This window comes from Ipomoea nil, unplaced genomic scaffold, assembly GCF_001879475.1.
Source record: "Ipomoea nil cultivar Tokyo-kokei standard unplaced genomic scaffold, Asagao_1.1 scaffold0684, whole genome shotgun sequence".
Lineage (NCBI taxonomy): Eukaryota > Viridiplantae > Streptophyta > Magnoliopsida > Solanales > Convolvulaceae > Ipomoea > Ipomoea nil.
This window is the reverse complement of record NW_017617112.1, coordinates 684,236-701,962: the sequence shown is the minus strand read 5'-3', so window position 1 is coordinate 701,962 and position 17,727 is coordinate 684,236. Positions and strand designations below refer to the sequence as shown.

Genomic DNA, 17,727 nt, shown 5'->3' with positions numbered 1-17,727 from the left:
ACCGAAATATTCGGATTACAATTTAGAATCGAAACACGATATTTAGAGTTTATTAAAATCGCAAACCGGAACGACAGGTTCATGTTCCGAACTGAAAAAAATACATTTATTGTTGAATTTAGACTATTTTAAAAATAAAAATAAAATTTTAAAATAAAGTTTGAACCAGCAGTTCAAGTTGGATCAGGAACCGTGAACCGACGGTTCAAAATAAAAACCAAATCGCGGTCATATATACTTATATGTGAGAATTATAATAAATGTAAAAAAGAACATACAATATTTGTAAATATTATAATTCTAATTTGAAACTAATGCTAGTAGTTGTTCCAATTCGAACCGTCGATTCACGGTTCATGATCCAGTTTTTTCGATTCATATTTTAATAAACTGAAATCTAAATATTGGGTTCTGGATCTGAATCACAACCGGAAACTTTCAATTCGATTGCTATAGTGTCCGGTTCAGTTCGAACCGAACAGTGGTCATCCTTACATATAAACAATAATTTATCGGGGAAGAAAAATAAATAAAATATTTACTTTAAAGGTAAAAATGTAAATTTAATATAGAGGAGAGGGAAAACCACAACTTTTAAAATAATTAAGGAACTAATATGCTTACATAAATAATTCAGAGAAAAAAAATGTCATTTTCACAAATAAAAATAAAGAATAAGGAACTTGCATAAATACAGTTCAGTTGCAGCTGTCAACTGTCACCATAAGCATAAATCCTTCAAGAACATGATAAACCACCAGAACATACGCTTTTCTTTTCTTCTCTAACTTTTTAAAAGTCTTTTCAAATTCCAAAATTCATACCGCGCCACCACCACCACCGCCGCCGTGTACCACCCAACCTTATATGCTTCCTCCGCCACGAAACTAAACCCCACCTGCAATGTCCTCCCAGAAAGCTCCATCCTTTCTCCGTTTACTCCTCTTACTCGGCCTGCTCTCTGTTTCATTTTGCGATGACGCCGCCGTCATGTCCAAGCTCTTAGCTGCCCTCTCTCCGGCGCCTTCTGGCTGGTCCGCTTCCAAAGATCCGTGTACTTGGACTAATGTCAACTGCGACAAGCCCACCGGCAATGTGGTCTCCATCAACATCGACTCCCAGTCCATCTCCGGCAATCTCCCTTCTGAGCTCACACAGCTGGCGTCTCTCCGATCACTTTCCGTCCAGAAAAACTCCCTCTCCGGGCCCTTGCCGTCTTTCGCTAATATGTCCAGCCTCGAAGAGCTCTACTTAGACAGCAATGAGTTCAGCTCAATCCCCCCAGATTTCCTCTTGGGTCTTCCCAATTTGCGGATTTTCAGCATTTCCGACAATGGCGAGCTCAGCCCATGGCAAATTTCTAGTTATTTGGCCGAAAGCACAAGCTTGGGATCTTTCTTCGCGAGCAACGCCAGTATCACCGGCGTCATTCCTAATTTCTTCGATTCTTTCCCGAATCTCCAGAACCTGAGATTATCCTACAATAACCTCACCGGGTCTCTGCCTGGGTCGTTTGGGAGCTCGGAGATACAGAATTTGTGGCTGAATAACCAACAACAGGGGCTCTCCGGGACTATTGATGTGCTTTCCTCAATGACCCAACTCTCCCAAGTATGGCTTCATGCCAATGCCTTCACGGGTCCCATCCCTGACCTTTCCAAATGCGTAAATCTCTTCGATTTGCAGCTCAGAGACAACCAATTGACCGGGGTTGTACCAGTTTCCATAACGGGTCTTCCGAAATTGGTGAACATTACTCTTCAGAACAACAATTTGCAGGGTCCCATGCCTGAGTTTGGAAATAACGTCAAGAAGAATCTTGGTAATGGTTTCTGTAATGATAAACCTGGACCTTGTGATCCACAGGTCACTGCACTTCTTGCTGTTGCTGGGGGTCTTGGGTATCCAATCACGCTTGCCCAATCTTGGGAAGGCAATAATGCGTGCAACAATTGGGGATCTGTCTCTTGTGATTCACAGGGGAAAGTGATTACGGTGACTCTAAGAAAGCAGGGGTTTTCAGGTACTATTTCACCCGCTTTTGCCAATTTGACTTCATTGAGGAACCTGTATTTGAATGATAATAATCTTACTGGCCCAATCCCGGAGAGCTTGACTACTTTGCGTAATCTTCAAGTCCTAGAAGTGTCCAATAACAATTTGTCTGGTCCTATACCTGTTTTCCCACCTTCTGTGAGCTTTTCTCATGGTGGCAACTTATTTCTTGGGAAGAATGTGAGTACCGGTGGTGGATCACCGGGTTCAGGCCAGAATTCAAATGCTCCCGGTGACAATCCATCGTCTCACAATTCAAACAGGTCCTCCATTTCAGGTGGAATGATTGTTGGTGTGGTTATAGCAGTTGTTGTTTTTGTTGTAGTTGTGTTGTTTGTGTCTTACAAGTGTTACATGAAGCGGCAGCATAAGAGATTTGGAAGGGTCGAGAGCCCTGATGAGAAGAGTGAGCAGATGATGAAGGCTAGTGTAGTTGGTTCTGCAACTGGATATTCGGGTGTCCCGAGTGAACTGCAGAGCCAGAGCAGTGGTGACCATACTGAGATCCCCATTTTCGAAGGCGGAAACGTTGCCATTTCGGTCCAGGTTCTTCGACAAGTTACAAACCATTTCAGTGAAGAGAACGTGCTGGGGAGAGGAGGGTTCGGAGTCGTTTACAAGGGTGAATTACACGATGGGACTAAGATTGCTGTGAAGAGGATGGAATCCGGGGTGATGGGTACCAAAGGAATGAATGAGTTTCAAGCTGAAATCGCGGTCCTTACCAAAGTTAGACATAGGCATCTCGTCGCCCTTCTCGGCTATTGTATCAATGGCAACGAGAGGCTTTTAGTGTACGAGTATATGCCACAGGGTACCCTAGGCCAGCACTTGTTTGAATGGCAAGAGCACGCCTCCGAACCTCTGACTTGGAAGCAAAGGGTAACGATAGCATTAGACGTGGCAAGGGGCGTCGAGTATCTTCATAGCTTAGCACAGCAAAGTTTCATCCATAGAGATTTAAAACCCACTAATATTCTCCTTAGTGATGATATGAGAGCCAAGGTTGCCGATTTTGGATTGGTTAGAAACGCCCCCGATGGGAAGTATTCAGTCGAGACACGATTGGCTGGAACATTCGGTTATCTTGCACCCGAATATGCTGGTAAGTACTACTTATCTATCCTTATTTCGTTTTCTTGTATGAAATAATCGAACACCCTTTTATAGTCATATCATCTTTCTTGACATCGTGCTCATTGAACATTTAGTCAAGCTTCATTGTATGAGTAGGTGATATAAAATGGGACATAGAGAGTATACTAGCTGTCCAGATATGGAGAAAGGAGAAGTAATTTAAGAAAGAAATTTAGTTGGATAACTAATTAAACTCTAGATTATATTGCCAATGATCTTGTGGTCTAGTGGCACGAAGTGGGTTTGTTCGTGCCTCAGTGGACTTTCTACTGACTCTTGAGAAAGTAGTTATGAACAGATACTGCATTGTAAGAAAGTAGTTATGAACAGATACTGCATTGTAACAGTGTCTGTAGTACTAAAAAAAACTCTAGTTTGTAATTATGAGCATGGAAGCTTATATATATCTTTCTATTTCGTATAGCTACTGGGCGAGTCACAACCAAAGTTGATGTTTATGCATTCGGGGTTATTTTATTGGAGATCATCACGGGCAGAAAAGCGCTAGACGAGACCATGCCAGACGAGAGGTCTCATCTGGTGACATGGTTCCGAAGGGTCCTCATCAACCGAGACAACCTCCGAAAGGCTATTGACCCTACTCTCGACCCCGATGAGGAAACCTATCAGAGCATTGCCAAGGTAGCTGAGCTGGCTGGCCACTGCACCGCTCGGGAGCCATTCCAGAGACCCGACATGGGCCACGCTGTGAATGTCCTGAGCCCACTCGTGGAGCAGTGGCGGCCTTCGAGACCTGAAGAAGACGAAAGCTATGGCATCGACCTCCATATGAGCCTCCCGCAAGCCCTTCAAAGATGGCAAGCCGACGAAGGGACTTCCAGGATGTTTGACGATCTCTCCTACAGCCAAACGCAGTCGAGTATTCCCACGAAACCTTCGGGATTCGCTGATACCTTCAGTTCAACAGATTGCAGATGACCTTAAAGTATGCAAGTTCATTTCATTCATTTTTTTTTTTTCCTGACAAATTTGTGGTTTTCATATCATATTCTTAGCCTCTTAGGATTGCCCTGGTTTGATTGGATTGTTTATTTGACAGCTTGGTGTGAGCAAAGGCTTTATGACAGATATAATTTTGTTTTTGTCATTTTTGGGAATAGAAGAATCATGTACTAAATTGTTGACCTCTCAAATTGTTATTGTAAATAATACAGAAATTCTTTACTCAAACGCGTTGTGTCATTCTCCATTATTTGATCCCTTTTGCTTCTGTCTTTCCACTGATTGCGTGAAAGATTGAAAAACTAAGCTGGAAGGTTCCCAATCAATTGTTTTTGGGCATACTAAATATCAGTGGATGGGCAAATTACATATAGCGCGATAACACATCTGTTACTCTTTTAAATGAGTGGGTATATGGTCAAATTCAGTGGTGGGGTATTAATTTTTTAGATTGAAAAATATAGTGTATATACTTTTCTCAGAAGATTGAATTCCCAACTTCAAAAGCCCCACACCCGACTAGACAAAGCATTTGGGAGGATGTAAATTACGATAATTCAATGACTCTTCAGATATGGTCAAATGTTGATGCATATAAGAGATTTGTCTATTTTAAACATAATTCTTGCATTATCGTTATTAAGATATTAGAATAAATACTACCTTGTAATGAGTCATGGGTATTTAAGAAAAACAATGGATTTGTTGGACAAGGCAAACTGTGTATTAGTTTTTCGGTTAATTACAGGCTGTAAGAGAATATATGTATCCACTCTGCATGTGGATTCTATATGTGCCACCAAGGATTTGGTCAAGAATACTAACACAGATTTGCTGAATATAAGCTGGCAAAATAAAATAAAATAAGAACTCTACGCTTTGGTTGGTTTGTTTGTTTGTCTTTTTATTACCATCAGTGGGTTGGTTGAGTTAGTTTAAGTTTTGGTCACCTTATTTGAAGTGCTTGATTCACACTAGTTATTTATTAATTTTGGAGCAAAATTCAATTTTAGTCATCGATTATTGTGACATTGTAACATTCAGTTTTGTACTTTTAATTTTGTCACATTAAATTGACTTTCACTTGTTTACCACAATTAGTCATCCTTTTAATTTTTTTTTATTTCATAATTTAATAAATATGATTAATATGTAACTTAATCATCAAATTAAAAGAGTTTACAAGAGATGAAGAGAAATTACACATTGAGCAAGATGCTTAAATTATAAAATTACATGTTAACTTCCTGTATTAAATTGTGAAATAAGAAAAATTTAAACAAATGACTAATTGTGACAAATATATCATAGTCAAGGACTCAAGGATGTAATGTGATTAACTTAAAAAATAAGATTAACTATATCAATGCCACAATAATTAATCACTAAAAGTGAAATTTGCTCTTGATAAGCAAGTGGAAATTTTGATACACCTACCCCTCAATCCAGTGACCCACTATATTTAGGTGAAAATTTTAAATATTCATTTTAGACACATTGCGGGCATTGATCTCAATATCCATTAACATGTTTTTAAAACAATATCTTAATTATAATTACATGTTATAAGTTAAACTTAAAAAAAAAATTATTCGAATACTACTAACAAAATTATTTGTCAAAATCTAAAAATTTAAATTAAGTTTATATTGATATATTATGTTAAAATAACAAGCTTTCAAAAAAAAAATATTAAAATAACAAAATTATACCATATATATAAATTTCTAATGATAAAAAAAATAAAAATAATAAATAAATAAATTGAGGATTGATATGATCTATCCATCTGGATAGATTAACGAGAGTGACTAAAAAGTAAGAGGAAAAAACGTGTAGTAAAATATCTCAAAATTTAAAGTGCATCGATCAACATTACAAAGTACATGAAATAATAATATACAGTGCACCGAATGGTATGTGAAGTACAACCTCTTGAGTGTGCTTCTACAAATCATTTGGTGCACTTTTGCAGTTGTGTTGTGTGTAATAATGTACTTCAACGCTTGAAATATTGACCAAAATTTCATTGCATTTTTTCTTCAGATTGCCTTGATTTAGAGCAGTTGATCTTCTCCAAATCAACGGCTGAGCAACACCAACGATAGCTTAGAGACGAAAATTGAGCAAGACCAACACTTAAAACGAATTTTACCATTATCCTATAACTTAGGGACAAAAATTATAATTTTTAATTTTTATCTAATAAAAACCCCTCAATGTAAGCTCAGATAGTTATTAAGGCTGAACCCTAACCCTAAGGGTCCCACACCCCGACCCGACAGAGCATTTGGGAGAATGTAAATCATGATAACTCAACTGAACATGAACCACAGAGGCTAGACCGTGCTCACTGTGCACAAGGAACCCCCCTCACTTTGAGAGGTTGCTCCCACACTGCCGCGGGTGAGACTCAATCCCTGGTCATTCTTCCAAAGTTTCACCTCTGTGACCTGTTGAGCTGCCCATGCGGGTTGTTTTGAGATATCATGAATTTTTAATTGGTGGTCTATTCAAAATGAATTGGAAGTCATAAATCACATGGGGGCGGGGAATAATTTGCAGATTGGCGGAAGTTAAGCGACGCGTCTCAAGAACAAAAGAGTTGAAGGCACGCAGGAAGACTTGCACATGTTGTAGGGACATTTCATTCTCCTTTTTGCTCATTTTTTATTCTGAAAATGGAGATTTAGTACATAAGTAGCATCAGCAAGAAATTAATATGTTTTGGCATCATGATGATGACTTTGGATTAATATCGAATAAAGTAGTCATCTCAAGCTGGCTGCCATCTTACTATCTTAGTGGTTGGCCACCGATTCTTCTAGTAACCTAGCTTCTTTTACCTCCCCCCCTCCCCCCTTTGGGGGTACAAAAACATTGCGAGTCTTATTGCTCTAAAATATTCAAACAAAATTTGACAATAAGGATTTAATATGCTTTAAAACTATTTTGAAAATAGTTTGTATATACATAATAATTAGAGGTTTCTTAAAGATGACTTTTATGGCCTGTTTGGTTCACGGAATAGGTCTGGAATGGCATAACATTCTCGGTAATATGCCTATTCCTCTGTTTGGTAACCACTTGTATTCCCAGGAACATTGTTCCCGAGAATGACCTATTAGGCTATTCTTGAGTTCTCAGGAATAGCCTAAAGTTTCTATTTCATATTTTACTTCCCAATTAAATTTATTTCCTATTTCACCATCGTCATCGCTGCCGCCGTTGCCACCGCCACCACCACCACCACCGCTGCCACCACCGCCCCACCACTACCACCACCACTAGCACCACCACCGCCACCGCCACAACCGCCGCCACTACCACCAGCACCACCACCCCACAACCGCCACTACCACCACCACCGCCACCGCAGCCGCCACCAACGCCACCGCCACCGCCACCACCACCACCACCGCCACCATCGCATATTGTTATAAGGGTATTTACGTCTTTTAAAACATATTTCATTTCTATTCCTAAAATCAACCAAACACTATAATATAATTTCTAAAGTCTATTTCTTCCGCGAACCAAACAATAGAATACAATTCCTATTCTATTTCTTGGTTATTCCATTCCATATGGAATAGCATTCCTATTACCTCAAAATTCATTCCGTGAACTAAACGTGTTCTTAAGGTTATTCAACCATACATAAAATTCCCCTAATATGTGTAGTTCCCTTCTCATAAGTTAAAAAATGTTAGATATATATTAAACTCATTACATAAAGTCTTCTTAACGTGATTTACGAACTATTTATTATACAGAAACAACGTTTAACATATATATACCTTCACATAATGAATACGAGTTTTCCTTCCAAAAAGCTTAGATATGCCATTTCACCCTGTTTTAAGTTGTTTTCCTAATCTTGATACGAAGGTGATCAAGCCATGTTGACCACTAATAACTAATCACACTAGGTAACTAATTGAGAAATGCGGCATATCTTTATTAAAATTGTTGGGTTGAACTTCCCTCCTATGTGGTAAATAGCTCATGTTTGGACCAAGCCAACTTTTATCCACTATATTTTTTAGCCTAATTATTATTATTATTATGTTATATAATAATAATATTAGGGAATGTAAGAGGTTGGAGAAACAAACGTTTTTGGCATTTGAAGGGGTGAAAAATTAATTCTCTATTTATTCTTCATTACTCCCATGTTCATCCATTTTGGCTATAAAAGGGGAGCAATCTACATACATACATAGATTGAGAGAAAAAGACAAATAGAGTGAGAGAGAGCTTGAGACAGTTGGCGGCAGCAACTCCAAGCAAAGAAGAAAGCAATTTCATTTTTTCTTTCTTCAACTTTGGCGCATGGTTGCTTTGGTTTGCCGTGAGTTTCTCTAGGTTATTTTGGGTAAAATATTCATCAATCTTTTGAAGGTCAGCTTGTATTTATTCCAGGCATCTTTTGGGTAATCTCGTACTACTTATATTCATTTTATCTTGTACGTGGTAGTTGAATATTTTGAGTACGAAGATATTATTCCTGTTTAGCCTGTGAATGTTAAAGGATGTATTTGGCATAGAGTTGATTTTGTTTGATGATTTATGGATGTATGGCTCGTGTGGTAGCCTGAACTTGTGTACCCGAGATTTGTTATAGTGGAATTGTTTGTGGTGGTGGTCCCGTGGTTTTTCCCGTGGTTTTGGGGTTTCCACGTAAATCTTGTGTTCATTGCTTTGTTATTTATTTTTGGATATTGTGTATCATCTTGTGTTTGTGCTCCTGTCGGTTCTGTGATTTTTTCATTGTCACAGGAAGTGGGATTTTTCCCAACAAAGTGGTATCAGAGCCTTGGTTGTTGATTGAGTACATTTGACATGGAGACAAATATGAGTAATATGGTACGATTGAATGGTAGAAATTATCACATTTGGAAGGCCAAGATGAAAGATCTTCTGTTTGTGAAGAAATTACATCTACCTGTGTTTGCAACTGCAAAGCCAGAAAGCATGTCAGACGAAGAGTGGGACTTTGAGCATCAACAAGTTTGTGGTTATATTCGCCAATGGGTTGAAGATAATGTTATGAATCACATTATCAACGAGACACATGCCAGAAGCATGTGGGATAAACTTGAGACCCTGTATGCTTCCAAGACAGGCAATAACAAATTGTTTTTGCTAAAACAATTGATGAATCTAAGATTCAAGGAAGGTACATTGATTAATGATCATGTCAATGATTTTCAGGGTGTTCTTGATCAGTTGTCTAGCATGGGCATCAAATTTGAGGATGAGGTACTTGGTCTATGGTTGCTTAACACTCTACCTGATTCTTGGGAAACACTTCGGGTTTCTTTGACCAATTCTGCTCCCAATGGTGTTGTGACCATGGAGTATGTCAAGAGTGGTATCTTGAATGAAGAGTCAAGAAGAAGATCTCAAGACACCTCCACTTCTCAGTCAGATATTTTGGTTACAAATGATAGGGGGAGAAACAAACAAAGGGGTCAGAAGGGTAGAGATAAAAGCAGAAGTAAGTCAAGGTCATGGCACAAGGATGTTGAATGTCATTATTGTGGCAAGAAAGGACACATCAAGAAAAATTACTTCAAGTTTAAAAGGGAAAAGAAGCAAGACAAGAAAGATGATAACACCGAGAACCAGGTTGCAACAGTTAAAACAGATTTACTTGTTGCTTGTGATGAGAACGCCATCAACATTGCATGCCACGAAACAACTTGTATTGTGGATTCAGGTGCATCCTCATCAAGGAAGGAATTCTTTACTTCATATACTCCAGGTGACTATGGAGAGTTAAGAATGGGTGATGATGGTCAGGTGAAGGTGATTGGTACCGGTACAGTTTGCCTTGAGACAAGCAATGACACAAAGCTGGTACTTAAAAATGTAAACCATGCACCAGGTATCAAACTAAATCTCATTTCTACAGGAAAGCTTGATGATGATGGTTTCTGTTGTTTCTTTGGTGATGGACATTGGAAAATCACTAAAGGTTCGCTGGTTATTGCACGAGGTAACAAGTCTTCTAACTTGTACTCTTTGCAAAGCTTTATTTCTGGTGATTCAGTGAATGTGGCAGCAAAAGAATGTGCATCAGAATTGTGGCATAAACGACTTGGCCACATGAGTGTGAAGGGGATTGATTGTCTTGCCAAGAAGAGTAAGCTTTCAGGGGTAAAAGAAGCTAGGTTGGACAGATGTGTTCATTGCTTGGCGGGGAAACAGAAAAGAGTTTCTTTCATGAGCAACCCTCCTTCGAAGAGGTCAGAGCCACTTGAGTTGGTACATTCTGATGTGTGTGGACCAATGAAGGTTATGTCACTTGGAGGTGCGTCTTACTTTGTGACCTTTATTGATGATTTTTCTAGGAAACTTTGGGTTTACACTTTGAAGCACAAAAGTGATGTGTTTGGTGTGTTTAAAGAGTTTCATGCTCTTGTTGAGAGACAGACAGGGAAGAAATTGAAGTGCATCCGTACTGATAATGGCGGTGAATACCGTGGCCCATTTGATGAATATTGCAGAATGCACGGTATTAGACATCAGAAAACTCCTCCTAAGACTCCTCAGTTAAATGGCTTAGCAGAGAGGATGAACCGGACAATTATGGAGAGAGTTAGATGCATGCTTGATGGTGCGAAGTTGCCTAGATCTTTTTGGGCTGAAGCAGTTTCCACAGCTGTTCATATTATCAATTTATCTCCTGTTATTGCTTTGAGTAATGAAGTTCCTGATAAGGTTTGGGGTGGAAAGGAAGTTTCTTATGATCACCTCAGAGTCTTCGGTTGTAAGGCATTTATGCATGTCCTAAGAGATGAGAGATCTAAGTTGGACTCGAAGACCAGACAATGCATCTTCATCGGTTATGGTCTTGATGAATTTGGCTACAGGCTGTATGATCCAGTTGAGAAGAAGCTTGTGAGAAGCCGTGATGTAGTGTTCTTTGAAAATCAAACCATTGAGGATGTTGATAAAGTGAGGAAGCCAGAATCTCATGACAACGGAAGTTTGGTTGACCTTGAGCCAGTTTCCAACAAAGATACACATGACGTTGATGAGATTCAGGAGAATGGTCATAATGATGATCTTGTACCGGACCTTCAGGATGATACAGTTGATGTAGATGGTCATGTTGATGATGTTGTGTACCAGGAACAAGAAGTTCCTTCGCAGGTTCCAGTTGATCCTCCTAGAAGGTCTAACAGGGAGCGGAGACCATCTACTCGTTACTCTTCCGATCAGTATGTGATCTTGACTGATAGGGGAGAACCCGAGTCTTATGAAGAAGCCATGGAGAGTGAGCAAAAGAGACAGTGGCTTGAGGCTATGCAACATGAGATGAACTCCTTATATGCAAATGATACCTTTGAGTTGGTGAGGGCACCAAAGAGCAAGAAAGCTTTGAAGAACAGGTGGGTCTACAGATTAAAACATGAAGAAGGCACTTCAGTTCCACGGTTCAAAGCTAGACTGGTGGTGAAGGGTTTCAGCCAGAAGAAAGGTATTGATTTTGATGAAATTTTCTCACCTGTTGTGAAATTTTCATCCATTAGAGTTGTGTTGGGTCTAGCAGCCCGTTTGAATCTAGAAATTGAGCAGATGGATGTGAAGACAACTTTTCTCCATGGTGATTTAGATGAGGAGATATATATGGAGCAGCCTGAGGGTTTCAAAGTTAAAGGGAAAGAGGATTATGTTTGCAGATTGAAGAAGAGTTTGTATGGTTTGAAGCAAGCTCCGAGGCAGTGGTATAAAAAGTTTACTTCTGTTATGAGTAAGCATGGGTACAAGAAGACTTCTTCAGACCACTGTGTTTTTGTAAACAGATATTCTGATGCTGACTTTGTTATATTGTTGCTTTATGTTGATGATATGTTGATTGTTGGTCACAATGTCTCAAGAATTCAACAGTTGAAACAAGAGTTGAGTAAGTCATTTTCTATGAAGGACATGGGACCAGCAAAGCAAATTCTTGGGATAAAGATCATCCGTGACAAGCAGAATAAGAAGTTGTGGTTATCTCAAGAGAAGTATATAGAGAAGGTACTTGAGAGATTTAATATGGATGAAGCTAAGTCAGTGAATACACCTCTTGGTATGCATTTCAAGTTGAGCAAGAAGCAATGTGCTTCTAGTGAGAAAGAGAAGGAAGAAATGCAAAGAGTTCCTTATTCTTCAGCTGTTGGTAGTTTGATGTATGCGATGGTATGCACGAGACCAGATATTGCTCATGCAGTAGGTGTTGTTAGCAGATTTCTTTCAAATCCAGGGAAAGAACATTGGGATGCTGTGAAGTGGATTCTAAGATATCTTCGGGGTACTTCAAGTCTGAGTTTGTGTTTTGGTACAGGGAAACATATCCTTACTGGGTACACTGATTCTGATATGGCTGGAGACATTGATACTAGGAAATCTACTTCAGGCTATCTGATTACCTATGCAGTGGGAGCAGTTTCATGGCAATCAAGATTGCAAAAGTGTATTGCTTTGTCTACCACTGAAGCTGAGTTCATAGCATCTGTTGAGGCTAGTAAAGTGATGTACGGGAAAGAGATGGTGAGTAACGGGTGTAAATTGTCGTTCCGCAAGGGATTGGGACTATGGCACGTACTTGAGTGACAACTAAAATTCTAGGCACCAAAGTATTGGAACCCACAAGAATCCAAGCAAATTCAAATTCATGGTTGGGTAAAGTTAATAATTAAAGGCTAAAAATCTAGTTAAGATAATGCAATTTAAACACAAGTAAACACAATGATAAAAGATGGGCTCAAATTAGGGGATGTTGCCTTCTAGATGCTTTAACAACTTAGGGATTAGGAGAGAACATCAACCAAGGGAACACAAGGGCAAAGCACATAAAAATCCTAGCTTAAAGCCATTTTCATAAGCTAATAAACAAGGATTAGAGCAAGGATTGCCCCACTTTCATGGTGTATCAAATCCTAGCTCTTAAAGCACATAAGCTTTTAGGCCCCCAATTCTTCCCTATTTTCATAGAAAGAAAATGGGTTTAGAGAAAGGAGAGGCTTAAATTCTTCCCCCAACTTTCATTGTGGAGAAAAACTATCCAAAAGCAAGTTAATAAGAGTTACGTACCAAATATTAACAAGATTCAACATAAATCCTTCACAAACAAATGAACCCTAGGTTAGATATCTTCCCCCTTATGCAATAATCACCTATTTAGCATCTAGGTTGGCAATATCACCCTAATCCGAGCCCAAAAACGGACTACTCACACTTCATAAGCATAAATAACAACAAAGCACAAGAAAATATCATAAACATTGCACAAGAGCTTTAAAAGAAGAGTAAGAAGCTTCTCTATTAAAGATGAAGAAATTGTGGTTGAATCCCACTCCAATCCGCGTTTACAAGCTTGCTAGATGAGTTAGAGATGTAATACTAGACTAGTCTAAGCTAAGGAAGTCTAAGGAAATGAAGAGAAATGAGTTCTAGCTATTTAGGGTTCTAACTTCCTCCAAAAATCCAAGAAAATCGCATAAATATTTTACAGAGCACAGAGGTACTGCCTTAGGGATGGCCATCCCTGAGGTAGTACGATTTAATCTTGGTTCACTGGAAAGGGCGTACGGGCATACGTATGGGCGTACGGCAGGGCGTACGCCACCTGCTTCTTTTTTGAGATCTTGGATGGGCTGACGGATGGGCGTACGCAAGGGGGTACGAGGCTGCTGAAAATTCTTAAATGCATTCCAAACTCTTTGATTGATCTCTTGGTCCCAAAATTGCTCGTATCTTCCCACAAATCATTGAATTCCTCACTTGTTGTGAATGATTGTACCTTGAAATAAAACCAACATAACTTAGTCACAATTCACACAAGTTTTTAGGATATTCACATATAAAAAGGGTTCAAGAAGGGGTAAAAATATAGACAAAAATGCACTTATCATAAAGAAATGCTATGGATGAAAAAGTTTATTCAGGAGCTCGGGTTTGTTCAAAACAGGTATGTGCTCTATTGTGATAGTCAGAGTGCAGTTCATCTTGCAAAGAATTCTACGTTTCATTACATGTCAAAACATATTGACACGAGATATCATTGGATTAGAGATATCTTGGAATGCAAGATGCTTGAACTTGAAAAGATTCACACTGATGATAATGGGTCTGACATGATGACCAAATCGTTGCCAAGAGGAAAGTTTGAGGTATGTTGTTCTATCGCCGGGATGGCGGTATCTTCCACATAGTCGGGATGGGGAGATTTGTTGGGTTGAGCTTCCCTCCTATGTGGTAAATAGCTCATGTTTGGACCAAGCTAACTTTTATCCACTATATTTTTTAGCCTAATTATTATTAATATTATGTTATATAATAATAAGATTAGGGAATGTAAGAGGTTGGAGAAGCAAACGTTTTTGGCATTTGAAGGGGTGAAGAATTAATTCTCTATTTATTCTTCATTACTCCCATGTTCATCCATTTTGGCTATAAAAAGGGAGCAATCTAAATACATACATAGATTGAGAGAAAAAGTCAAATAGAGTGAGAGAGAGCTTGAGACAGTTGGCGGTAGCAACTCCAAGCAAAAAAGAAAGCAATTTCATTTTTTCTTTCTTCAACTTTGGCGCATGGTTGCTTTGGTTTGCCGTGAGTTTCTCTAGGTTATTTTGGGTACAATATTCATCAATCTTTTGAAGGTCAGCTTGTATTTATTCCAGGCATCTTTTGGGTAATCTCGTACTACTTATATTCATTTTATCTTGTACGTGGTAGTTGAATATTTTGAGTACGGAGATATTATTCCTGTTTAGCCTGTGAATGTTAAAGGATGTATTTGGCCTAGAGTTGATTTTGTTTGATGATTTATGGATGTATGGCTCGTGTGGTAGCCTGAACTTGTGTACCCGAGATTTGTTATAGTGGAATTGTTGGTGGTGGTGGTCCCGTGGTTTTCCCCGTGGTTTTGGGGTTTCCACGTAAATCTTGTGTTCATTGCTTTGTTATTTATTTTTGGATATTGTGTATCATCTTGTGTTTGTGCTCCTGTCGGTTCTGTGATTTTTTCATTGTCACAGGAAGTGGGATTTTTCCCAACAAAAATTTCTTTCGAATCTTTCCTCTTGAAATGACATAATTTGATTGGAATTTTCTATACATGATTTTTAACTAAATTTGTTTTTGAACTCATGATATGATCAATCAATTTATGAGTATCCAATGAGTGAAAAACGTTTTAATGTCATGTTAGAAAGAGAAGATTAAAGGAGAAATTAAGCAAAAATAACATTATCTTAACTAATTTTAGGGACAATTTATATAGTTGTAGCGAAATAATATTATGAAAATATTAATTCGGAAAAACAAGTACAAGAAAACGAAAGCTAAAGGTTAAGTTCCGGTTATGTAATACTCACACTCATCTTAATACCTTATTTTCTACCTTCCTTTGATGCTAAGAGCGTTGTAACCTAGGTTTCACAGGATAAGACGAACTTCTATTTAATATTTGAACACTCAAACAAATAAGCTCGGCGAACTAGAACACTAGTAGCACACATAAATTTAGAGGAATTGAATAAGAGTAGAGATTTTTTCTAGAGAGAAAAAACGCAGGTGTGTATGGCTTGTTAAAATCCATTTGCTCAACCAAGGATATATATAGGAGAACCCGCATGGGCAGCTCAAATGGTCACAGATGTGAAACTTTGGAAGAATGACCAGGGATCGAGTCTCACCAGCGGTAGTGTGGAAGCAACCTCTGAAAGTGAGGGGGAGGGGGGTTCCTTGTGCGCATGTGGTTCAATTTCATAAATATTACAAACTTCAAAGTTTGTAATATTCACATGAAACCTCACACACACACACACACATGGTTTTGTTGGATTGGGTCCACTATAAATAATTGGGTATGGAAGTACCATACATGGGTAGGAAAATAGTAGTTTATTTCTCCGAGCGCTAGGTCCAAAAGAGTACATACATAGCCCGAGATAATGGCCCAAAACGAAGGTCTAAATAATACAAACTATAGCCCAAATAGTGGACTAGGAATGATACAAACTATAGCCCAAATAGTGGACTAGGAATGATAATAATGTTGCGACTAGGAATTGAACCCTATAATGCATGGGTTAAAGGTTATTAGGACTAGAAACCAGCAAGCTAGGGAGGTTTATTATTATGGTCTAATGGATGATGTCTTTAGAGGAATTGATGGTGCCTTATATAGTGTAGAGGGCATTCCGGATGGTTGACAAATGTACGATATAATTGACTAGTTTTCATTCTTGGCGACACATGTGTCCCCCACTACTTTGCTTCCAACGCACTTCCTATGCATAACTAGAGCTTCCTGCCTTCCAGTACACAAGATAAGTAGTGGTTTGGCGGGTTAAGGTGTGTGTTGCCTTGTGGAGCTCACAAGTTTGGTACCCCTATTGGCAACACATCCTTTAATATTTTGCTCCATGCTTCACTTTCGATCACCCCCTTGCAATAAAAATAAACCCCACTTGGGTCAAGACTTTTCCAATAAAATGGGTCCCCGGGGTCCTATGGCCGCATAAACTATTAATATTTATAAATTTTATCATAGACTTTTAATTGGATCATAAATGTCCCATTAATTGTTGACCTTTACCAATTTTCTTCATCGACTTTCAATATAACCATAAATGGTCCATTGACTATTGCTTTTGTTTCATATTTGGTCATCTAGTTAAATATCTATTTAGTAAACATTAAATTAAGGGTAATAATGTAAAAATTGACTGGGCAAATGGGTTTATAAACTTAATATATTAGATCCATCATTAGTGAGAATGTGAATAACTAAAATTTTAAATTATTACCCTTAAATTGACCATTTATGATAAAATTGAAAATCGATGATGAAAATTGATAAATGTTAATAGTCAATGAATCATTTATAGTCAAATTAAAAGTTAATGATGAAAATTAGTAAATATCAATAGCAATGTTGCAAAAATCGGGCCTAGGCGCCGATTAATCGGAGCCTAGGCGCTCTAGGCGCCGATTAATCGCTCTAGGCGCTCTAGGCGTCCTAGGCGGTCCCTAGACGCCTAGCGATTTTTTAAACCTTGATCAATAGTCAATTCAAGGGGCCATTCTTGGAATCACACACACACACACACACACACACACACACACACACACACACACACACACACACACACATATATATATATATATATATATATATATATATATATATATATATTGTTAGAAAATAATTAAGTTCTATGGCTCAAAATCCATTCCACTCACCATGATGCACCACATGCTGCTGTCCACCCACGTCGCATGCATACAGTAGCCTCCTCATTGCACGTCCCGCCGGAAGTGGTGCCTTTCCTCAATGAGCATGCCGTATTTATCTCCTTCTTTCAATTGTATAAATAGCTCATGTTTCTTTGTTATCAATGCATCAATATTGAATTCATTCTTTCTTCTTTCTTTTTTGTCCCCACGTAGAATACATATATATTTATATATATATTTGTTTTCTTTATACTCTTTTAGAGTTTAATATATATATATATATTATATTTTCCCAATTTATTAATTTCCTACTTTTGTCATTTATAT

General features: G+C 38.4%; 1 protein-coding gene and 1 long non-coding RNA gene across 2 annotated transcripts; both read left to right on the top strand.

Annotated features, from left to right (window-relative positions):
* The first annotated feature begins 725 nt into the window (after positions 1–725).
* Positions 726–4,383, top strand: LOC109175174 (receptor-like kinase TMK4). The gene is made up of 2 exons (XM_019324431.1): positions 726–3,160; positions 3,617–4,383. The coding sequence occupies exons 1-2, from the start codon at positions 904–906 to the stop codon at positions 4,129–4,131; spliced, it is 2,772 nt and encodes a 923-aa protein (XP_019179976.1). The 5' UTR covers positions 726–903; the 3' UTR covers positions 4,132–4,383.
* A 4,288-nt stretch (positions 4,384–8,671) lies between these two features.
* Positions 8,672–15,056, top strand: LOC109175175. Its single transcript, XR_002053259.1, has 3 exons — positions 8,672–8,682; positions 12,326–12,331; positions 14,947–15,056. It is a non-coding gene; the product is annotated as an uncharacterized LOC109175175 (long non-coding RNA).
* Positions 15,057–17,727: the final 2,671 nt, after the last annotated feature.